At 51.9% G+C, this 23,538-nt stretch overlaps 1 protein-coding gene and 1 non-coding gene across 3 annotated transcripts; both read left to right on the top strand.

The window, feature by feature from the left end:
• The first annotated feature begins 4,055 nt into the window (after window positions 1-4,055).
• LOC127046097 (U1 spliceosomal RNA) lies at window positions 4,056-4,212 on the top strand. Its single transcript, XR_007772957.1, has one exon. It is a non-coding gene; the product is annotated as a U1 spliceosomal RNA (small nuclear RNA).
• A 244-nt stretch (window positions 4,213-4,456) lies between these two features.
• On the top strand, window positions 4,457-18,002 carry LOC127045850 (gastrula zinc finger protein XlCGF57.1-like). 2 transcript variants are annotated; one of them, XM_050942587.1, is made up of 4 exons: window positions 4,505-4,547; window positions 6,070-7,127; window positions 14,333-14,459; window positions 15,857-18,002. In XM_050942587.1, exons 2-4 carry the CDS (start codon window positions 7,116-7,118, stop codon window positions 17,653-17,655), a joined length of 1,938 nt encoding a protein of 645 aa, XP_050798544.1. In that variant the 5' UTR covers window positions 4,505-4,547; window positions 6,070-7,115; the 3' UTR covers window positions 17,656-18,002. The 2 variants fall into 2 exon arrangements, with proteins under 2 accessions (XP_050798543.1, XP_050798544.1); XM_050942586.1 differs by lacking the exon at window positions 6,070-7,127 and having other exon boundaries at window positions 4,457-4,547.
• The last annotated feature ends 5,536 nt before the right edge of the window (window positions 18,003-23,538 follow it).

Raw genomic sequence — 23,538 nt, 5'->3', positions numbered from 1 at the left:
TTCCCAGGCGGCCTGGAGTTTGTTTCTCCTCACGGGGATGAGAACCATCACCTGATCCCCGGTGGCGGAGGCACGGGCCCGCGCCGTGCGATCATACCAGACCTGCTTCCTCTGGGCTCGGGCCAGATTCTCCCTGGCCAGGCCCATGAGCTCGGCAAGTCTTTCCCGGAAGGTCAGGACATACTCCACCACTGACTCTCCCTCGGGAGCGGCCTTCCCCTCCCATTCGTCTCTCATCAGGTCCATGGGCCCCCTTACCCGCCTTCCATACAACAGTTTGAAAGGCAAAACCCAGTAGATTCCTGTGGTACCTCCCTGTACGCGAACAGCAGGTGAGGTAAGTACTTGTCCCAGTCCTGCGGGTGCTGGTTCATAAATGTTTTTAGCATCATCTTCAGCGTCCCGTTGAACCTTTCCACCAGCCCGTTGGACTGGGGGTGATACGCTGAGGCCCAGTTGTGTCGGACCCCACCTTTCCGCCACAAGGACCGGAGCAGGGCCGACATGAAGTTGGACCCCTGATCCGTTAAGACCTCCTTGGGGAACCCCACCCAGCTGAAAATGGTCAGCAGAGCATCTGCCACGGTGTCTGCTTCGACAGAGGACAAGGCCACCGCCTCGGGGTAGCGAGTGGCAAAATCCACCACCACCAGGATGTATTTCTTCCCTGACCGGGTCATCTTGCTGAGAGGTCCCACTATGTCCATGGCCACCTTCTGGAAAGGTTCTTCTATGATGGGTAAAGGCCTCAAAGCTGTTTTCCCCTTGTCCCGGTCCTTCCCTACCGGCTCCAGGGAGACCCCACGTGCACCAGCCCTTTTTCAGGTCACCCCCTTTCTGCCAGGGTCGAGCTGCAGACTCCTCCGCCCTTGGGACTGCTCTTGCAATCCCACCGGGGGACCCTGTTACTGCAAAGTCCTTCACTCTGGTCACACACTCCCAGAGGTTAATCGCCTCCTGAAACCGTTGCTCTCTATCTCTTCAGCCCACCTGGTCCCCGTCAATCCCCCTTCGTTTTGCTGCTCCCCAGTCACTTACTGCAGGAAGCGCCGTCCAAGGGGTGCAGTATCTCCCGCCTCTGCCACCAGTTGTCACGGAGTGTGGGGGAGTCTGGTCCTGCACCCCTCTTCCTGGGACCCACAGTGACTCTCGGCCAGCCAGTAAAACAGAAGGTTTATTGGACAACAGAAATGCAGGTTATAGCAGAGCTTGGAGGCACAACCAGGATCCCTCAATCAAGTCCTTCTGGGGGTTCAGGGTCTTTGGATCCCAGCTTAGGATTCCTTGAATTCCAACCACCCAGCCTGTGATGATGCGGTTCTGGCGGGACCCAACTGAGAGTGCCAGTTTAGGACCAATTGCTCAAACAGGGCAGTCACAGCCCTAGGCTGGGGTTTTTCCACCTCTAAGGCAAACCAAACCAGCCAGACAAAAATGACTTCGGTTTCATCCCACTGGCTAACCACAAGTCACACAAGCAATTTCCTTAGACACTCCAGATTCCCAGTATCACCACCAGTGCCACTCGTCCTGGGGATGAATGGTTATGAAAACCAACACCCCAATAAAAGAAAAAGGTTCTCTCGATCCCAAAGCACCGAGCCCCAGACCCAGGTCAATATACACATCAGATCGTACCCACAAATCACGCTGTTGCCAATCCTTTAGAATCTAAAATCTAAAGGTTTATTCATAAAGGGAAAAAGATAGAGATGAGAGCTAGAATTGGTTAAATGGAATCAATTACATACAGCAATGGTAAAGTTCTTAGTTCAGGCTTGAAGCAGTGATGGAGTAAACTGCAGGTTCAAATCAAGTCTCTGGAGAACATCCCCTGCTGGGATGGGTCATCAGTCCCTTTTGTAGAGCTTCAGTTTGTAGCAAAGTCCCTCCAGAGGTAGGAAGCAGGACTGAAGACAAGATGGAGATGAGGCATCAGCCTTATATAGGCTTTTCCAGGTGTAAGAACACTTCTTTGTTCTTACTGTGGAAAATTACAGCAACATGGAGTTTGCAGTCACATGGGCCAGTCCCTGCACACCCTGCTGAGTTACAAGGCATATCTGCCTCCTCTTAGTGGGTCAGTTGTGTAGCGGATGGTCCTTAATGGGCCATCAAGCAGGCTAGGCAGAGCTGACACCAACTTGTCTGGGGTGTTTCCCAGAACTGCAGCACCAATTTGAAATACAGACAGGGTAGAGCCAATACTTATAACTTCAACTACATAATGCTACATACAGACAGCATAATCATAACCAGCAATCTATAACCTGGTCTTAGACACCTTATATGACCCCCTTTACATAAGATCTGGTGCCACTACAGGACCTTGGTTGAAACCATGTTCTATATGGTCCAAGTTTATATCAATAATGTCACACAGCCCAAAACCAAAACTGAACTAACTCCAGCCAGCATGAATAATACCCTTCCTTTTGTCCGGCTTCCTGGGCAAAGATGCTCACCCCCTCCCTTCCTACCTGGCTCAGGTTACAGGCTAGGTCCTGTCCCTCACCTAAATCCTCCCCGGCTCTCCCATCCCCCCCACAGACAGTCCCTACTGCATCACAGGGACACAACAAAAATGGCAGTATCCCTGCAGAAGAGCGATCGCTCCCCAGCCACTGAGTCCATGAGCAGGCAGCAGCTTGCCAAGGAGACACGCCCCTGCCCTGCCACATTAGCGGGATGGGAGGGAGCAGGTGACCCCGGGTGACCCCCTGCTTCACCTCTGGTTGGGGATCCACAGGGCTGGGTATTTAATTTTAGGGGCCCTGATACAGAAAGGTGAGAAGCACTATGAGAGAGGTCTGTGAACCCATGAATGACGTGGCTTAAGAGAAGAGGGAAGTGTTATTTACCCTTTCCCACATGCAGTAAAGGTGTGTGTGTGGTGGGGGGCACCTGATGGAACGAATGTGCAGAACTCCCTGCCATGGTATGGTGTGAGGGCGACGGGATCACTGGCCTCCACAGAGAATGAGCGAAGTGAACAGAGACTAGGTCCATCAAGAGATATTAGTGAAGTGGGTCAGTGATGCAAGTCCATGCTTGAGGCAGGCCCCAAACCTCTGACTACGCAGAGACCAGGAGTGGAAGACGAGGGTGGATCACTCCAGATTGTCCTGTTCTATGCACTCCACCGGGCTAGACGGACCATAGGTCTGACCCACTCTGGCCTTCTCACAGGAAATCACAGGGGTGAAAGAATCATTCGCTAATGAGCTCTCCTGCCTAAGGTCACCCAGAATAACTGGCTAGACCAGCATGAGTAATACCCTTCCTGTGCCATTAACTAGTAACACAAGAACCACGGGGCTGAGTTATTCTAATGCCTTCGTTTGGGAGTGACTCAGGCATAAAAAGTGAAACTTGAAAATCTGTCGGAAATGTATTTTCTGCGTTACACAAGCCTGGCCTTAGCTAGCCAATCACCAACACCAAAAGCAGATGAACCCAAACAGCAAGGGGAATACAAAACAGCCCCTTGCTGGAAAAACGCGGCCCTAGCACCTCTCGCGCTGAGCCGATGGGAACTGTGTTCTTCAGAGCTCTGCTGCCCCTCTCGCCGCAGCAGCTTTGGCTGCCAGGAGACATTCCAATAGCAAAGTGCAGCCCCGATTCTGCCTGTCTCACAGCCTCGCGGACGTGCAACTCGGGTGGAACCGAACAGACTAACACAACTACCACTCCAGCATCTGCAGTGTCATTGGAACAGGCGGCAGCTTTACCCGTCCGCCCGCCGGACCGGGCACCTGGTGGGGCTGGCAGAGCCAGGGCTGGCCAAGCAGGGGGAGGGGCTTGACTGGAGGGGCGGAGCCACGTGAGCATGTATGCAGATCTGTGCGAGCAGAGCATTGTGGGACAGGAGCAGGCTGCCCAGCAGGGTCTGAATTCGGCCCCTGGGGCTCGGCGTGGAGAAGGGTGAGGCCCCGGGAACACTGCCGGGGCAGCTCGCAGCAGTGGGGGCCGGTGTGGGTGGGGCGCGGCGGGCCCCACCGTGGGTTGGAAGTGTGGGGCGAGCAAGGCAGGCAGCGGCTGGGGCTGAACCATTCATACTAGTCTGGCAGGGGAGATACCATGATCATGAAGGGGGTTTTCCTAGGGTGAGTCTCATCCATTGCCCTGGGGGTGGGCTGATCCCTGCGATTTCCCCAAAGGGGGGAAACTCGTCTGTAGAATCCGGGGGGGGGCTGCGTGCGCGCTCCCGCGGCTATTGATCAAAGACAGACTGTCTGTGTCTCTCCCCCCCATCTCTGAGGTGGGCTCTCCCAGGGCCCTGAGCCTGCCCGGCGCTCTCCGGGGCTCCGATAAGGCTGCGCCCCCGGCCGGGCGTTTGGTCCCGCCCGGCCCCCGTCGAACCCCTGGGGCGGGGGAAGGGCAGCGGCTTCAGCGGGGGTGACTGCGCATGCTCGGGGCGGGCGCATGCTCAGTGCGCGCCCCCAGCAGCCCCGTTTCCTGCCCCGACCCGAGCCGCTCGCCCCGCGGAGCCCCCCGAGCAGCCGGGGCCGGCGGGGCCGAAGATGCCCGGCGGGGGCTCGGCTCAGGTAGGCGGCTCGCGGGCTGGGGGCGAGCGGCACAAAGACCCCCCCGCCCTGCCCAGCCCCCCCACCCCCCTCTGCGCCCGGCCCCCCCCGAACCCCCACCCTGCCCAGCCCCCCTCCCCCGGGTCCCCCCCCGCCCGGCCCGCCCCCCCCGTCCAGCTCCGCCCGGGCCCCCTCCAGCCCCCCTACCCCCCTCTGCGCCCGGCCCCCCCCGAACCCCCGCCCTGCCCAGCCCCCCTCCCCCGGGTGTCCCCCCCCGCCCGGCCCGCCCCCCCCGTCCAGCTCCGCCCGGGCCCCCTCCAGCCCCCCTACCCCCCTCTGCGCCCGGCCCCCCCCGGCTCCGCCCCCTCTCTGCCCGGGCCCCCCCCGGCCCAGCTCTCCCGGATCCCCCCGGCCCCGCCCCCCGAACCCCCTCTCTGCCCATCCCCCCTCCCCCGGGTGTCCCCCCCCCGCCCGGCCCCAGCCACCCCGGATCCCCTGCCTGATCCGGCCCAACTGGACCCAACTCCGAGTTGGCCCGTGCAGGGCCCTTGTCTGCACCCCCCGGCCCAGTCTCCCCGAACCCCCTCTCTGCCCGGCCCCCCTCCCCCGGGTGTCCTTCCCCGCCCGGTCCAGCCCCCTCTCTGCCCGGCCCCCCCCGGCCCAGCTCCGCCCGGGCCCCCCCGGCCCCGCCCCCCGAACCCCCTCTCTGCCCGGCCCACCTGGCCGCACACGGGGCTCCGTGCTCTGCTGTTCCCCCCCCCCCGCCCCCCACTCGCCCGCCGAGCTGCACCGCGGGCTGACCCAGGGCCCCCCCCCCCCCGGTTCCGAAAGCACCTGCCCCAGTGCGGCCCCAGGCAGTGGGGGGCGGTTGCTGCCAGAGCCGAGTGGCTCCCCCTGGGGCCAGCCTGGCTTCACCTCCCCGAAACCCGTGTAAATGACCCCCAGCAGAGCTGCTCCGGCACTGAAAGCCCCACTCCGAATCCACCGGAAAGTGGGGCCGGGCAGCGACCTTCTCCTGGCCTGGCCGGGGCCCGCTGTGGAGGAGGGGGCGGCTGTTCCCCAGACAAGCTGCTCCTCCTGCCTGGCCCGCGTCTCCGAAGGCTGGCAGTGCCCTCTCAATGGCACGGCCTGCCCGTTCTGGGGCACCCCTGGAAATGCCCACGTGTCTGAAGCAAGGAACCAGCGTGCACAAGCTTTGGGGCCTGGGCCTGGCGGGAGCGGAGAGCCTTCCCCATGCGCGGAAGTGGCTGGCGCTGGTCCCCTGGCAGGATGGACTCAGCAGCCAGCCCTTTGCATGTTACTAAAGCGCAGGAACCGGGGGGGGGTTCAGCTTCCTCTGCAGCACGGGGCACGGGTCACTTGCAGGTTTAACTAGTGTACATGGTGGAGTCTCTGTCACCTGAAGTCTTTAAATCATGATTTGACGATGTCAGTAACTCAGCCAGAGGTGAGGGGCCTGTTACGGGAGTGGGTGGGGGAGGTTCCGTGGCTGCGACATGCAGGAGGTCAGAGAGATGATCACAATTGTCCCTTCTGGCCTTAGGGTCCAGGGGGTGTTTTTCCATGGGAGAGGGATCGTGGGAAATCCTAGTGGATGATTCCTGCTCAGTGCTCCAGGGGAAAATGACTCCATCACCGAGACCCCTGCCCGTGCGTCCTGGGTCTGCCTGGGTCATGTCCTCTGCCTAAGCGCCTACGCCCTCTTTGATACCACTGCTTATTGGCATCCAGCTAACTATCCCTTGTTCTCTTGGACCGTGGCCTGGGGGGAGATTTTAATAAGATTTTCCCTCTTTGGAGAGGGAAAAAAAAGACTTTTTAACGTGTCACAAGTGTGACCGCCAGAGTCCCTCGTCACTCCTGAAAATCTGCATCATCGGGAATTGGGCCCATTTCTGCAGCATTGGGTGGCTGGAGGTTTGCTCTGTGAGCAGAAAGCCACGCTCTGGATTGACGCTAAGCTGCCCTGGTTAGAGCAGTGCCCAGTGGGCTCCCTGGTGCTGCTTTGGACTCTCTGACCGGTGGCTGATTGCATATGATATACTGGTCACCGGTTAAAAACACAGGCTTCATAACAGCCAGCACCGGCCTTGTGACAGCCGGAAGAGTTTTGGTTACCCAATGCACGGGTCTTAGAGCCACCCAACAATAAGATTCCTCTGGGCAAAGATGTGACGTGGGGCGGACAATGCACCGGTGTGTGGAGGGCCAGCACTGTGGTGCACAGCCCCAGCTGTGAACTTGGCCTCTGCTGAGTTCATTTGATGTTATGCACTGATCTGCCTAGACAGCAAAGCGAAATTCAGGTTAAAGACCAAAACAGTCAGGAAACGAATTCTATTTGTATTGCTAGGAGACTGTTACCAGAGCCCCCAGGCGCCAGTGGGTACTCTTACAAGCATATCACTTCCTAGGAAGGCGCAAGCTGCCCTCCTCTTCCTTCTGAGGTGGTTATTTCCAAGAACAGCAGTGCTGGGAGCAGCTAATTAGTGTGTTGGGAGAAGGCTGGCAGAGGGAGACAAGGCTTGCAACACGCCCTGAGGCTTGGAAGACTCGCTGAGCCCAATTTCTGTTGGCTGCACAAGAGTTATGCAAGGCAAAGTAAGAATTCAGGTTCTCATAGCAACCTCCGCTCACCCACACGGCAGGGATATGTGCAGATTGGATCGCTGGTTACGCTGCCGAGTGCTTCCTTCATCTATGCTGCATGTGCGCTGTGGGTGAGCGCGCCCCACCGTGCGGAACTGGTGTGTTCCTTCTGCAACATGCCGACCAGCTCCTCGGCTGGTGGGGATGGATATGAACGGCACTGATGTCCAAGGGGCTAGTGCTGGCTTGTGTCAGCTAAGGAGCTGGCCCTTACTGCATTTTGGGGGAGCTCCAAACCATAGATCTTATCCACACCAGGCCTTTCTGCGCACGCCGTCTCTCTGCCTCTGGTGCCGCTCCACCTGCGGGAGTGCAAGCCTAGAACGGCCATTGGTGTTTTCATTGCTTTGCTCTCTAGACCTCCAACTCTGCTCAGATCAGGACACGATGGTTAAAATGCCAGGGCCAGCTGTCGGCCTGTCCACACCAGCATCCCATCATTGCTGCTATGGGTGGAGCTGCACCTGGGATAGTGACGTTGAGAAACTTTTGGAAATAGGCTTCGGTTAGACACAGCCCCGGATGGTAGTGATGGGAGTTCGAGCCTCTGGCGCAGTGCAGGTTTATCGGGCTTCCAGCCTTGGGTACTCTAAAGCCACGTTTTAACGTTATTTTGACCCAACGGTATTATAACGTGGTTACTTCTTAACTGTGTGGACAGAAAAAACAAACAGCTCTCCTCCCCCGTAACCCCCCACACACTTTAAACATATAAGGGAGTCGTAGTTTAACCTCATCCATGTTGAAGATAAAACATGGTTCCTCACATGGTTGTAACGTGTGTTTTCTTGTCCCTCTCATGACAATCCAGCTGCTTTTTCTGTAGCTTAGACAAAGCCCCACGTTTGTGCCTGATTTCAACACTCCCACTCTTGCCCCCTATTCCTAGTTTAAAGACACTCCTGTAACCTCTGGGTAACCCACCCGAGCCCATTTGCCCAGAAACAAGCGCCAGGCTTCTTAGGAGTACCCTGCCCTCAGTGCCTGGGGGAGCCTGCCTGGCTCAGCTGAAGGCAATTGGGAGCTTGGTCACCTCAAGCGTCTTCTGTGTCCAGAGGTGCCCCAGTCCCTGCGGAGCATAAGCCCCTGGGGCTCTTTGCACTGCCTTGTGCTGGTGTGTTGAGCTTTCTGGAGGTTTTGCACCTCAGGAGCCTTTGGGTGAAGCACATTTTACTGCTCTGCCCTGCCCAGGCACCTGGCTTTAAAAACAAACACATTTCTGCTCGTTTTCATTCACCAGCATTATGACTGGGTTAAACCAAAATGTCAGTGCTTGTACCGGTGCAGTGGAACCTCAGAGTTACCAGCACCAGAGTTACAAACTGACCTGTCAACCACACACCTCATTTGGCACTGCCAGTGTGCAATGAGGCAGCAGCAGAGACCCCCCCCTCCCCTCCTAAAAAAGAGAAGCAAATACAGTATAATACTATGTTAAACGTAAATTACTAGAATAAAATAAAGGGAAAGCAGCATTTTTTTTTCTGCCCCATAAAATTTCAAAGCTGCATTAAGTCAATGTTCAGTAGTAAACTTTTGAAAGAACCACCCTAACGTTTTGGTCAGAGTTGCGAACATTTCAGAGTTATAAACAACCTGCATTCCCGAGGGGTCCGTAACTCTGAGGTTCTACTGTACTGATTGGCTCCTAGCATGAGCACCCAGCTGGGGAAAGGAAGGTGAATTCTCTCCAATGTGTCAGCAAAATAATTGGTAAAGACCAACTGGTTTATGTTGTTTGTAGGGAGTGGTTAAAGCCTCTGTCAGAAGTCCCTCACTGGAAACTGCTAAGGGCACTGCAGAAAGTCCTGGAGCAAGGGTGTGACACTGCGGTTCTGGCTGGACCCAACTGAGAGTGCCAATTCAGGACCAATTGCTCAAACAGGGCAGTCACAGCCCTAGGCTGGGGTTTTTCCACCTCTAAGGCAAACCAAACCAGCCACACAAAAAGGACTTCGGTGTCACCCCACTGGCTAACCACAAGTCACACAAGCAATTTCCTTAGACACTCCAGTCTCCCCGTATCACCACCAATGCCACCCGTCCTGGGGATGAATGGTTATGAAAACCAACACCCCAGTAAAAGAAAAAGGTTCTCTCGATCCCAAAGGACCAAGCCCCAGACCCAGGTCAATATACACATCAGATCTTACCCACAAATCACGCTGTTGCCAATCCTTTAGAATCTAAAATCTAAAGGTTTATTCATAAAGGGAAAAAGATAGAGATGAGAGGTAGAATTGGTTAAATGGAATCAATTACATACAGTAATGGCAAAGTTCTTAGTCCAGATTTGTAGCAGTGATGGAGTAAACTGCAGGTTCAAATCAAATCTCTGGAGAACATCCACAACTTGGATGGGTCATCAGTCCTTTGTGTAGAGCTTCAGCTTGTAGCAAAGTCCCTCCAGAGGTAGGAAGCAGGATTGAAGACCAGATGGAGATGAGGCTTCAGCCTTTTATAGTTTTTTCCAGGTGTAAGAACCTCTTTGTCCTTACTGTGGAAAATTACAGCAAAATGGAGTCTGGAGTCACATGGGCAAGTCCCTGCATACTTTGCTGAGTTACAAGGCGCATCTGCCTTCTCTCCATGGGTTAATTCTGTAGCTGATGGTCCTTAATGGGCCATCAAGCGGGCTAGTCAGAGCTAACGCCAACTTGTCTGGAACATTTCCCAGAAGTGAGTTTAAAATTTAAAATACAGACAGTATAGAGCCATTACTCATAACTTCAATTACAAAGTGATACATACATATAGACACCATAATTTTAACCAGCCACCCATAATCTGGTCTTAGACACCTTATATGACCCTCTTTGCACAAGATTTGGTGCCAGATTATATCAATAGTGTCACGAAGGGGTAAGGTTCTGTTGTGGATCAGTGACTCCCTACGAGATGGGACTAGGCAGTCGATTTTCAGCATGGCCATGGGGGCACGGCGCATGCCGCAGTGTTCTAACCTAGGGCTGGCTTTTAGTGTGGTCATTCGTTAACTGGAAAATGGGTGAGCAGCCAGGTGGCAAAAACCACAGCGGACATTCAGAGTTGGTCAAGATTAATGGAGACTGTGAGGAACTAGCAGGGGTGCCATTTGGGCGGGCAGGGGATGGCTCTAGCCCCCCCCCCCCGATTTTCGTAGGGGAGGCCCACTTATCCGAGCCCCAGACAGTGCTCTTAACTGCAGCAGCTTGGGTGTGATATGTGATGAGTTCGGAAGCTGGGAGCAGCACAACCTTTGGGGCAGGGAGTTTGTTTATAAGCAGAGGCAGGGTGATTAAGATAACAAAAGGCTTGTCATTACAGTAAATTAAGTATCGGGATGATCCTGAAAGCATTGCCAGGCACTTCAGTTGAAAGATAGGAAACAAAGGGTAGGAATAAATGGTCCATTTTCAGCATGGAGAGAAGTAAATAGTGGTGTCCCCTGAGGGGCTTGTACTGGTCTGGGCCCAGGGCTGTTCAACACAGTCATAAATGATCTGGGAAAAGGGGTGAACAGTGAGGTGGCAAAATTTTCAGATGATACAAACTACTCAAGATAGTTAAGTACCAGGCAGACTGCGAAGAGCTACAAAGGAATCTCTTAAAACTGGGTGACTGGGCAACAAAATGGCAGATGAAATTCACTGTTGATAAATGCAAAGTAATGCACTTGGCAAAATATAATCCCAGCTATACATACAAAATGATGGGGTCTAAATTAGCTGAACCCGTCAATAAAGAGATCTTGGAGTCATTGTGGCTAGTTCTCTGCTAACATCCACTCAGTGTGCAGCGGCAATTAATAAAGCAAACAAAATATTGGGAATCATTAGGAAGGGGTTAGATAATAAGAGAAAAATATCAGATTGTCTCTATATAAATCCATAGTACGCCCATACCTTGAATACTGCGTGCAGATGTGGTCACCCCATCTCAGAAATGATTAAGGGTATAGAACGCCTTCTGTACGAGGAGAGATTAAAAGACTGAGACTTTTCAGCTTGGAAAAGAGATGACTAAGGGGGGATATGACAGAGGTCTATAAAATAATGACTGGTGTGGAGAAATTGAATAAGGAAATGTTATTTTCTCCTCATAACACAAGAAGTAGGGGCCCCCCAATGAGATTAAGAGGCAGCAGATTTAAAACAAACAAAAAAAGTGTTTCTTCACAGTCAACTCTTTGCCGGGGATGTTGTGAAGGCCAAAACTATAACAGGGTTCAACAAAGAACTAGATAAATTCATGGAGGATAGGTCCATCAGTGGCTATTAGCCAGGATGGGCAGGGATGGTGTCCCTAGCGTCTGTTTGCCAGAAGCTGGGTATGGGCCACAGGGGATGGATCACTTGATGATTCCCTGTTCTGTTCATTCCCTCTGGGGCACCTGGCATTGGCCACTGTCAGAAGACAGGACACTGGGCTTGATGGACCTTTGGTCTGACCCAGTGTGGCCGTTCTGATGTTCTTATATAGAATCCTGATGTATCTGCTCCCTGCTGTAACCCACAAACCCCGCTCTCCTTCCAGAGCTGGGATAGAACCCAGGAGTCCTGACAGGGGCTCTCTCTTTCTGGAGTTAGTAATAAAGTAAAAATAGACATTAAATTTTTAAACCTAACCAGCGTCCCTTAAGTGACTTGCCGTAATATGTCAGAACATGTTGTTGTTAGAGTTGAGTGGGTTTAATATATATATATATTTTTAAAGGAATTAGATACAGGGCTTGTATCAGCTAATTGCTAAATTACCTGCCAAAAAGCTACAGTTTTCAAGTGCCTACGTAGCCCAGGAATCATGGTTAAAGTGCCCCCCCACCAAAATCTGAAACGGCGCCCTTGGGACCTAGAAAAAACCTAGCCAAGATAGGTGAATGGGCAGCCCCACGGCAGATGAAATTCACTGCTAACAAATGCAGAGCAAGGCCCTTTGGAAAGATCCATTTGAGCTATTTATTCACATGTCAGGATTCTAGGTCAATTGTCACCACTCAGCAAAGAGCTGGGTGTTATTGCAGCAGAGCAATGGCAATCTCTGCTCCACGGATGGCCCAGAAAAGCCTGTGAGCTGTTAGTGTGCACAAAGAGTTCGTAATGATCCAGCAGATACCACACTGTGTAGCCTGAGTTAGGGTGTACTGATCATATTCATTGGGATAATATGTGAATGTAATTTATTAATTTAATTTTATTTGGTTTTAATAATAATATTAATAATTATTATCATCAATATTTATTAGTGTGGGTTTTTGGCTCGCCAGTCTGTTTGATCAGAAGATAAAAGCTCTTGTCCTGAATCAGGCTCCACAGAATTTATAAAGGACCCTCGGGGGTATGACAGGAAGCTCACACTGAGACAGATGTAGCCATAAAGACTTTTTATTAAAATCAGTAATTGTAAGTAAATGGTAAAATACCCAGAGTTATAAAGTTACAATTGCATTGCTGCTATTCAAAAGAGACAGATGATAATATAGTATTATATGCAACAAAGCTTTTGTTAATATACTCACCTCCTTCCTTGACAACCTGGTGGTTAGAGACACAGGACCAGCCTTGCAGTTCAGGTTTCTCAATTCCTGAGTGAGGGATGCAGTGCTTAGAAAGAGCTACGAGCTATTAAAGCTGACTGGGGTTTACTTGATTAACTTAAACTTAAATCAAAACCTAATAAACAAACTAAGAATAAAACTTTGGGAAACCGAGCTTAGCCTAGTCCCCTTGAAACTTCAAGTTTAAGAAGAACAAATATGGCCTCCTAATAGCAGCAGTCTTCTAGCTAGAGAAAGTGGAGGAAGTAAGTGAGAACAGAGTAAAGTGAGAACTGGAGATACTCTATTGAGGTGGGTCACCTCTTTTATAGGGAAGATGCCGTAAATCCTTCCTCTGATGCCCAAATGTCTTTCCTCACCCACAGAAATGTTAGGGTGCACTTACCCCATAGGCTAATATGCACATATGTATTGATGACAGGTATGTACACACATCAGTCTCTTGTGTACGTGTTAAGTCTGCAGGTACAACATTGACCCCCCCCTCCCGCCATTCTCCATTGTCTATTGGTCTAGATAAAAGGTCATGGACATAGGGGTGGATACTAATCTATTTAGGTAACAAGATAAAGGTCAACTTTGCTTTCTGAGTAAAAGGTCTCAATATCGATATGCTAACTTTGCCTTAGCTTAACATACCGGATGTGGCCTATAGGTCTCTTACATTACAGCCAAACACACTTTAATGTAAATCTATAAACCTATTACAATAAACCAAATACTTAAACTATAAGAAAAGATATCTATCTATCTATCTGTCTATCTCCATACACCCCCTTTATCTATCTATCTATCTATCCACACAAGCAGGTTAGTCTTATAGGCTACAACGGACGTCATATGTCGGGGTGTGCCCTGCCCGGAGTAGTGTGTCAGTTCAGATCAGCCTGTCCCATCAGTTCAGAAGCACATACAGAGGGAGGTCAGGGACTGGTGGCAAATTAGAGGCCAGGAGGGATTTGTGAGTGAGGTGACACTGAGACTGTTTAATTTAGAGAGGAGATGAATGAGGACAGGATAGGGGTAGAAGAACTGACAGGCACAGGGAAGGTAAATTTACTGCTCCTGTTTATCCTCTTGACCAGTGCAAGAGCAAGGGAACATGTAGTGACATTGAAAGGCAGCAGAAGTTGAAAATTGACCAAGGAAATACAGCGTGCCACAATGCAAAATTAGCATGCGGAACTCATTGCCACATGGCAATACTGAGTCCAGGAGCTTTACAGAATCCAGAGAAAGATTAAACACTTATATTTAATGGGAACATCCAATGTTACATTAGACAGGATAATTAAATATAATTGTGGAAACTATAAATTCTGCCTCAGGGCCTGAACCAATCAGTAGCTGATAGCAATCACAGACAGTTCCCCTAGAAGCAGCGTATTCATGATCTATGACATGGTTCCTTGTACTTCCGTTGAAGCAACTGGTACTGCAGCTGTTGGAGAGAGGGTGTTGGACGAGGGATCTAGTATGGCAACTCCTAAATTCTTTCAGCAGTGAGTGGATTATCGCTGTAACTCGAAAATGCGCCGTCCCTGGGCCAGGGTCAGGGCTGTAAGGGGCAAGATGCTGCTGACACAGAAGATGCTAACGTGGTGACAATTTGTGATTTCAGGCCCCAGTGACGTTTGAGGATGTTGCAGTCTATTTCTCGCCAGAGGAGTGGAAGGAGCTAGTGGAATGGCAGAAAGAACTGTACTGGGACGTGATGAAGGAGAATTATGAGCTTGTCACCTCACTAGGTAAAGAGACATGTTTGTCTACTGGGAACCGTGCGGCGCATGAAAAGCCAGGTCCCCAGACAGTTACGTGGGATTCCCCCTGCATGGAGTGTGTGAGAAGAGTGTCTGACAATTCTCAGCTCTGGGGGAGTGAACAGGCAGGGAAGCGCCTGCTAGCAAGGCCCTGCAGTCACATTTTTCAGTGTTGTTCATTTCCTAGACAAAATACCCCAGGCTGCTGTTCAGCTGGTGCATGCCTGGATAACTAGGGGGATAAACCGCTACAGGGTGTTGTGAACCACACCCAGTGTCCTGAATCCAGGAAATTCAAAGCTAAGTTAATGCTTAAATATAAAGCATCTAAGGTAAGAAACATACAGTGAAGGCTCAGAACACCTTAACTCTGCCCTCCAGTGTGGTCATGCAATGGCTGCAGTGTTATGAGTAAAGGCACTTCGGTACTTGTGGTTCTGGAAGAGAAACTGGTTTTAAAAGACACATTAGATGTCATTCCCTCCTTCCCCCATGGTGTCACGCCACGTGCCCAAGGGGAAGGGGAGGTAGCCGGGCAGTGAGGCAGGCAGGGAATGGGAGCTGAGTGACTAGCCGGGGACGGAGCCAGCCGGAGGATCAGTGATCAAGCTGCTCCCCCTTAAAGACTCTGGTCTCAGCGGAGGGGAGGTGAAGTTTCCCTAGGACAGTACCAGCAGCATGGAAGCCCCGGGGTTAATTTTAAGGTCATGGGGCTACCAATGAGTACATAGAGTGATTTCCCAGAAACTTGGGGGTGGGGGCGACCAGCAGCTTTTCCTCCTGTGCGTCCCCTGCTGAGGAAGCCCGGCTGCAGTGAGGCCCATCCAGCCATGCTCTGACAGTGGCTAGGCAGATGCTGAGCTAAGACTGCTGCTTATTGTGTGCCCACGTGCTCAATGTCTCACCCCCTCCCTCCCTTTAGCCCCATTTGTTTGTCTCCCCCAGCTGTTGTGTCCAGAGTGGGAGCTGTCTGGGGCAGGGACTGTCTGACGTCTCTTATTCAGTGCCTCGCAAAATGGGACCCTGGTCCTTGACTGCATCCCTAAGTTCTGCTGCTATACAGACTGTAACACTCCCAGCGGTGACACAAGAGCATGAGTACCAACCTCAGTGCAGCCTGTTAAAAACCAGGGCACAAACCCAGCCAGACTTCAGCTGTGTGTCTGTTAGTCCCCAGCTGAGACGTGGGCCCAAGCAGGGACCCGGCCTGTCCACATCACACATATAAAATATAACGATAATTCCAAGATTCCAGCTCTGTTTCTCCCAGGGAGGTTTGACAGCCCCTGGGAGTTTGCAATTAATAGAAACTTTTGTTTACATGAGATTCGTTTCTTTTGCCACCATCACATGGAATAACATCTGGTCTGTTGTTTTCTCTCTAGTAGATGATGAGATTGTGAATGAAAGTATGGAGGAGAAGAACCAGGAGGAAGATGCTGAAAACCTGCTTCCAGTCAAGACCTTTTCAGTAAAACCTGAAGAGAAAGTTTCCCAAAGTTCAGTGAAGGTAAAAAACTGCCTGAGCCAGAGCAAACTCCAGACAATGCAGAAAAACTCTGCAGGGAACACGCAAGGGATATCCACAAACAGCACGGCTCAGCAGAAAGCCCAAGTGACAGAGAGACCAGACGCCCTTCAGGAATGCAAGCGAAGCTGTGTGGAGAAGACAGATCTCCTGATACGACAGAGGAACCACAAGAGGGAGAGGCCATTTCCCTGCAGCGAGTGTGGGAAATGCTTCTCTCAGAAAGGGGACCTGAAAATCCACCTGAGAATCCACACAGGGGAGCGGCCGTATGCGTGCACTGAGTGCGGGAAAAGCTTCACCCAGAGGGGATACCTGAAGATCCACCTGAGGCTCCACACAGGAGAGAAGCCCTTTCCATGCACTGAATGTGGGAAACGGTTCCCGTCGAAGGGGGATCTCAAAATGCACCAGAAGAAGCACACGGGGGAGCGGCCCTTTCTGTGCAGTGAATGTGGGAAGAGCTTCACTCGCAAGGTGGACCTCAAAGTCCACCAGAGGAAGCACACGGGGGAGAGGCCCTTTGCTTGCACTGAGTGCGGGAAGAGTTTTACTTCCAAGGGCTATCTCAAGATACACCTGGGACAGCACAAGGGGAAAAGGCCGTTCACATGTCTGGAGTGCGGGAAAAGCTTCATTTCCAAGGGCTCCCTCAAGGCGCACCAGAGAATCCACACGGGTGAGACGCCCTTCACGTGCACCGAGTGTGCCAAGAGCTTCACCACCAAAGGCTATCTCAAGATACACCAGAGGCTACACACGGGGGAGACCCCGTATCCCTGCAGCGAGTGCGGGAAGCGCTTCACCACCAAGGGCTATCTGAAGATACACCAGAAAATCCACATGGACGGGACCCCCTTCATCTGCAGTGACTGCGGGAAGAGCTTTGCCACCATGCGATATCTCAAGATGCACCAGAGGAGCCACACGGGGGAGACCACATTCTCCTGCGCGGAGTGTGGAGAGAGCTTCGCCCAGAAGGGCTACCTCCGCATCCACCAGCGGATGCACACAGGGGAGGGCCTGTTCACCTGCTCTGACTGTGGGAAAAGCTTCACTGCCAAGTACCTGCGGATCCACCAGCGAATGCACACAGGGGAGCGGCCCTTCACTTGCACGGAGTGTGGGAAAAGCTTCACCGCAGAGGGGTCTCTGAAAATCCACCTCAAGATCCACAGCCGGGTGCTGCTGAGTATATGCACCGACTGCGGGAAAAGCTTCTCCTCCATGCGCTATCTCAAGGTGCACCAGAAAACCCATTCCCAACAGCCAGTGACGCTACCCAGCAAACCTGGGGATGGTTTCCCACAGAAGGCGCTTGCCACTGTCCCTCAGAAAGCCCACAGAGAAATGATCTCATTTACCTGCAGGGACTGCGGGAAAAGCTTCTGCCAAAAGTCTAATTTAATAACACACCAGAAAGCCCACGCGCAGGAGAGACAGGTTCTCACACACAGTCCCAGCACCGGCCCTGCTGCCACTCCACCGACATCCGTGAAGTCGCACCCAGTGAATTTGGCTCAGGAAGTTTTAAGAGCAGGGAAAGATCATCTCAACCCAAATCCCTATTCCCTGGTAATGGATTTAAAGCCCAGCTTCCAGTTTGCTCTGCAGACCTGTCCACTTTCCCCAGGAGTAAATCTAGGTGTCTCCTGAGCTCACGTGGCATCCCGCTCCTGCTGACAATGTATCCCGTGTGGTTATTGTTACCTTTTGCATGATGTAGCTCTGCCCAGGTTCCTCCATTTACTCCCAATTCCTAACCCTCCCCTATTGCACCCTTCTAAGGTAGCTGGATGGTACCCGGTCCTGCAGTGCCCCAGGTGGGGACTCACAAGAGCCTTACATGCTACCACATCCTTTGGTTTTCCTCCTCTTCTATCCATGCAGCATAGCATCTGGTCTGGCTTTTTTGTTGCAGCTTCGCATTGAGGGGGTGATTTCAATGATTTTATCACAATAAATCCCACTCGCGTGCTGGGCATCGAGGGATACTGAGCATAGATCCCCTCGCTTGCTTGCTCACACACTAATTTCATTGCACTGCATTTCCGATCAGTCAGTACAGTCACCTACAAGATCCAAATCCTTTACCACCCAGTGCCCAGATCCATATCATCTCCTCTGACTCTTTAGCATCACGTACAAACCCTGAACTCTGGGGCTGTATTCATCCCTTGGAGGTACACCGGGGTGAATTGGGACTTTTCCTTTTCAGAAGCCTCCATAGGATGGCAGAGGCCGCAGAATCGACCCCGAGCTGCGCCACTCATCATCCAGTCTGTTGCTCCCCGTTGATTCCTGTTCTGGGAGTGCCAAGTGTTAAAGTTCACTGAAAACTCACGTTAATGTAACAGATGAGCAAACCGCAGAGGCCAGGAACCATCGACACGTGCTCAGTGGAGAAAGGGCAGAACTTGGCAGCAAGCCCAGGCCAGAAAGAACAAAGGTTGGTTCTGGTCGTGGTGCAAGAGCGGCGTGTGAGAAGATTCACCTTCAAGGCCAAGGGAGACATTGCACACGCAGCCGTCAGATATATGGGGAGGGAGAAAAGCCAAAGTCACTGAAATGGCACTGGGGAGCCCGTGACATTCATCCAGTTAGGTCCCCCTTTATTCTACAGCAGGGAACTTGTAAGGGACCAAAGAGAGGTGGTAAACAGCAGAAGAGCTGCTGGCAAGGGGTCCAGGCTAAGTCCCTGGAGAAGGTGGAAGAGACTACAAGGATCATAATAATTACAGCTGGAAAAGAGATGTGAGCTCATCAAAGTGTACGTGTGCCTGAGACCTGCCCCAGCCAGCTTCCTTCATTCCTGCATCTGTGTTTTAGGAGGCTCTGCTTCCCCGAACACTGGGCTGGACGCGTTCCTGGGGGACACTGGGCAACTGGCTGAGAAGGAGGCGTTCTGCCCTTTTCTCAGGTTTATTCCCAGAGCAGCAGACGTTGTGCCAGGCTCCCCTGGAAATTTGCAGTTACTGACTCTGGGCCTTATCCCTATGGGACAGGTCAAGCGGTAGCAACTTGTAGGGCCCTGTAGTGATACAGCCTCTGGGGATGGGGCTGGCTTTCACTCATCCTCACAGCCAGGCCTCTCCTTTGTCAGCTCCGCATGGCGTGTCCTGGGGCCTGAAGCTGGTGTTCAGAGGGTCGGGTGTTCTGGCTGGTGGTCAGTGTCTCTGTTCCCAATATGGAAATTCTCTCTGACACGAAGCTTTTGACTTCTCACACTTCCCGGCGAATACCTCCCAGGAGTTTTTAACCCCTGTCCCACAGGTTCCAGGGCTTGGAGAGTAGGTTCTCTCTACTTCACCGCTGCACAAGAATCGTTCGGAGTGTTCTTGATATCTCCCAGTTGTCCTGCACACACCTAGGGAGCTGCCTTTGCTTAGAGCGTCTATGGATGTTTATGGCTTAAGACAGCTCACGTGCTCAGGTGATCTTGGCAGGGCTGGGAGCTGGGAACTCCAGGGTTCTAACGGGCTCGGCTCCTGATTCCTTGCGTAGCCTTGAGTCACTCCCCTCCCTGTGCTCTGGTTTCCCTTTTGTAAAAGACAGGTGGGGCCAGCTCTCCGGCCACAACATGGAGCTAGTTACTCGGGATCACAGCCCTGCATGCTGAGCGTCAGTCTGAGGGGATGCAGAGATGATCTCACTGGGGAAAATGGGTCACTCATGGTCCCCCGACCTCGAGGATTCAAGGCGTGACGTGTACTGGCTCCAAGGACTGGAAGCCAGCACTTTCACCTCTGACACTGGCTCAGTATGTGACCATGGAGATGTCACATTACCTACTGTCACGGAGTCCCCGGGCGATGCTCTGGAACTGCTCCCCACAAAGCCAGGCAGGACTTTGGGGAGCCTCCTCTCCCCTGGAGCAGACTTGTTCAGGGCAAGAAGTTCACACGTCTTCACCTCCTGGGTCTCTCCTTGGAGCATTCAGCATCCTCTGCTCCTCCGTGCGCTTCCCACAGCGAGCACACCCCAGCGGGGTCCTGGGGAAGCCACAGGGTCCTGCACCCCCACTTTGCAGTCAGACGTGACTCTCAGCCAGCCAGTAACACAGAGGTTTATTCAATGACAGGAACAGGGTCTAAAACAGAGCTTGTAGATACAGCGAACCGGACCCCTCGGCTGGGTCCATTCTGGGGGTCAGTGAGCCAGACCCCCACGTCTGCCCTCAGCCAGCTCCAGACTAACAACCCCCCCCCTTCTTTCTGCTCAGCCCCTTTCCCAGGCCAGGAGGTCACCTGATCCTTTTGTTTTCAACACCTTCGGCTGGCACCTTTGCAGAGGAGGGGCCCAGGCCATCAGTTGCTAGGAGACAAAGTGTCAGGCATTTAGGTGCACTGGCCCTTGCTCTGCCAGATACTTAAGAACTGCCATGGGGACACTGAGGCACCAACACAGTATTCAGAGAAAACATTAAGAACATTCCCAGTTCGTCACACCTACTCTGTGCCTCAGTTTCCCTGTCTGGAACTAGGGTTGTGAGGACTAATGTTGGTATTTTGCTTTGAGATGCACTGCTGAACGGCACTAGAGACAGGGTGAATATTATCCTTACTAAGTAATCTCTGCGGGAGAGGTTTGTTTCACTGCTCTCAGCTCCTATGGGAACTTTCTACATGTGTTTTCCTAATGTGCCAGTTACCAAGGTATCTGGGCACTAAACCCACAAATTAATAAAAAATTAGGAGCCTCCTGCCTTCCCCTCAATTGAACTAGTAACGCAACAGGTGGCAGAATGAGTTCCTTGGAGCGGCTGGGTCTTGCTGGAAAGGAAATACGGCCAGTCTCTCTTCCTCCTCCTTGGTAGCTTGGGGAGTCGGACACCCCAGGACTGGGAACAGATTCACCTGACACCCTGCCTGGTTCCATAGATTTGCACTGAGCTGCTCTGCAATAAGAGATAAGGGGTAGGAATAGCAAGCAGGGGGAGAACGACACCACGAGTTGGATACTCAGCTGCAGTGAATCAGCGTAGGGCTCCTGAATACAATGGCGCTGTGCCAGTTCCCACCGAGAATCCAGCCCCACGCTTCTGAACTCAGGAGAGCCTCACATGGAGTCCTGTGACGGACAACCTGCCTCCCCTACCAGCCCTGGCTTGGGTGTACACTGCCACTAATGTATGGCGGAAGGGCCAAGGCAAATAAGACTCTGCTACCCCATTGACTGCAGTTAGGTTGGACAAATGTAACCGGCCAACATGTGGTTGGCTCTGTGCACATAAATACCATTGATCAGCTAGACAGGGCAAGCCTGGACTCCGAAAACCAGTCTAGGAACCTGCTGCATATTTCCATGCACGTTGGATGAGGCTGGGAGCAGGGAGGACAGGGCATAGGACAAAAAGAGGGGTTAATGGATTACAGATTGTTGTAATAAGCCCTAACTGAGTCATCCTTCTCAAAGGAAACCTGCACAATGCTCTCAAAAGATGAGCCTGGGAGCTTAAATCTCTAACTCTGCTATGGGCTGAACAGAGACACTGGAGCTGTGGCTTATTACAACCATCCGTAACCCACTAACCCTGCAGAGGTGCTAACAGGGGACACTGCCTTGCATAATGCACTGGCTGCTTATGCCGAACAATCCGTCCCAGCTAGCATTTAGCTGTGACGCTCCCAACGGGGCCCAGAGCTGCAGAAGAGCTCTGGGCATGTCTACACTTCAAACACTGCATTCGTGCTGCTGCAGAAGACCTCCCCAAGAGGCAGGAGAAACTCTCTTGCTGACTTAGTGCTGTCTACATGGGGGCGTTAGGTATGGAGTTTTCACACCCCAAGTGACATGATTATACTGATATAGGTCTGCAGTATAGACCAGACCTCTGTGCAGCTTGAAAGCTTGTCTCTCACCAGCAGAAGTTGGTCCAGTACCAGATATACTTCCCCACCTACTAGAGGGTGAAATTCACCCTGTGCAGAGCACCAGCACAAGGCCTGTGTCCCACATCAGCTTCTATGCTGCTCTCTGCCCAGGAGGGGAATTTCACCTTTTTATGTATATATTTCTTCTTATTAAAGACATACCTATCTCCTAGAGCTGGAAGGGACCTCGAAAGGTCATCAAGTCCAGCCCCCTGCCTTCACACCCAGGACTACTGATTTTTGCCCCAGATCCCTCAGTGGTTCCCTCAAGGATTGAACTCACAACCCTGGGTTTAGCAGGCCAATGCTCAAACCACTGAGCTATCCCTCCCACCTCTGCTGAGTGTTAGACCCAAAGGACAGAGGATGCCAGGAGCTAGATCAATGAGGTTGAAAGGACCAGATGTAGGCATTAAAGAACAGCCTGTGTGTGCTGTGGGGAGCCTCAGACATGCTACACCAATTCATCGCCTGGCTGTTGGGCAGTTAAGACACCAGCAGAGAACAGCTAGATGCTATGGGGGCAGGGCAGGGCAGACAAGACAGTTCCATCAGTGCAGAGCTGAGGAAGGAAGCTCAATTGGACTAACATAGAATCGAGTGCTGGGTTTGAGAAATCCTTTGGTTAGAGAGAGAAATTAGTTGAATATTGAATTTGCTCCATTTACAAAGAGCCATTACAGCAAATATAGAAAGTGGATGTTAATATTTTCTAATATGGAAAAAGGCCATAAATTCAGGCAACTTAATGATGGGTTTTGAAGGACACATGGTTTTAAAGCCTCGTCGTAAATCTTAAAAAGACAAGCTCTAGGAAAGGCCCAGGATGTAAGAACTTAAGGTCCTATGTGGTTTCTCCTTTTAAATTGTTCTGTGGATCTTAAAGGTAAAGTTTTGGTATCTAAATCTTTCCAGAGAGGGTCTGGAGATGCCTCAAGAAATGAGAAATGGCTCCGAGGAAATAGCAGGACCAGAATCCAGAAGCCAATCTGGGTTACAGTAAATGGAACATGGGTTAAACAAGATGGTAAGAAGCAGCAGAACAGGGTGAACTGCCAAAAGTCGGAGCAGACTCTGAGCGTATGTGTGCGGAAAACAAGAACGTGGAGCTCGGTAGCTGTGTTTCCTGATGGTCCACTTTTTTTTCTCGTTCTGGAGGAAACACAGCATAAAGCCATTTGATGCCTTAACATAATGGGCTCGATCAGTCCTTGAAACTGGAACTAAAGTGGCCTCTTTGTGAGTTTGCTTGAGGGTGATGTCCAAGGTTCAGAAAGGGTCATGATGGTTTCCAGTGTCTTCAGTGTTGGATGAGTGATTTCGGATTTTTCTATTTGACCATTGCAGGGACTCCGTGATAAGGGACTAAACCCATTCTCATTTTCAACCATGTAAATTCCACAGGAAGGGTCAGGCCAATGTCCATTGAGGCCAATTTAAGGGCTCCCACTGACTTCCACAGCATTGGATCAGGCCTGAGCTCCACTGCAGTCAGGGAAGTTGCTCCGTAATTCAGTTGCTGCATGGAAGAGTGGAATCTGGCCGCGGGGTGTTAATTTTTCTTGCCAAAGGGGATAGGAGAAATGTGTTTCTTTAACCTACTGAGAAGGTGAGGCAAGGAGTGTAAACGGAAACGTTTGAATGTAAATACGGAGAGGACACATCA

This window comes from Gopherus flavomarginatus, chromosome 2 (genome assembly GCF_025201925.1).
Source record: "Gopherus flavomarginatus isolate rGopFla2 chromosome 2, rGopFla2.mat.asm, whole genome shotgun sequence".
In the NCBI taxonomy this organism is placed as follows: Eukaryota; Metazoa; Chordata; order Testudines; family Testudinidae; genus Gopherus; species Gopherus flavomarginatus.
Note: the sequence above shows the minus strand (reverse complement) of the source record. Positions and strands in the feature narration are given on the sequence as shown.

What these genes read in the sequence shown, in the direction of transcription:
- LOC127045850 (XM_050942586.1), top strand. Translation starts at nt 4,524, where the DNA reads ATGCCCGGCGGGGGCTCGGCTCAG. An exon ending in CCGGCGGGGGCTCGGCTCAG is followed by an intron (nt 4,548 to 14,332) that starts GTAGGCGGCTCG and finishes TTGTGATTTCAG; the next exon opens with GCCCCAGTGACGTTTGAGGA. An exon ending in TGAGCTTGTCACCTCACTAG is followed by an intron (nt 14,460 to 15,856) that starts GTAAAGAGACAT and finishes TTTTCTCTCTAG; the next exon opens with TAGATGATGAGATTGTGAAT.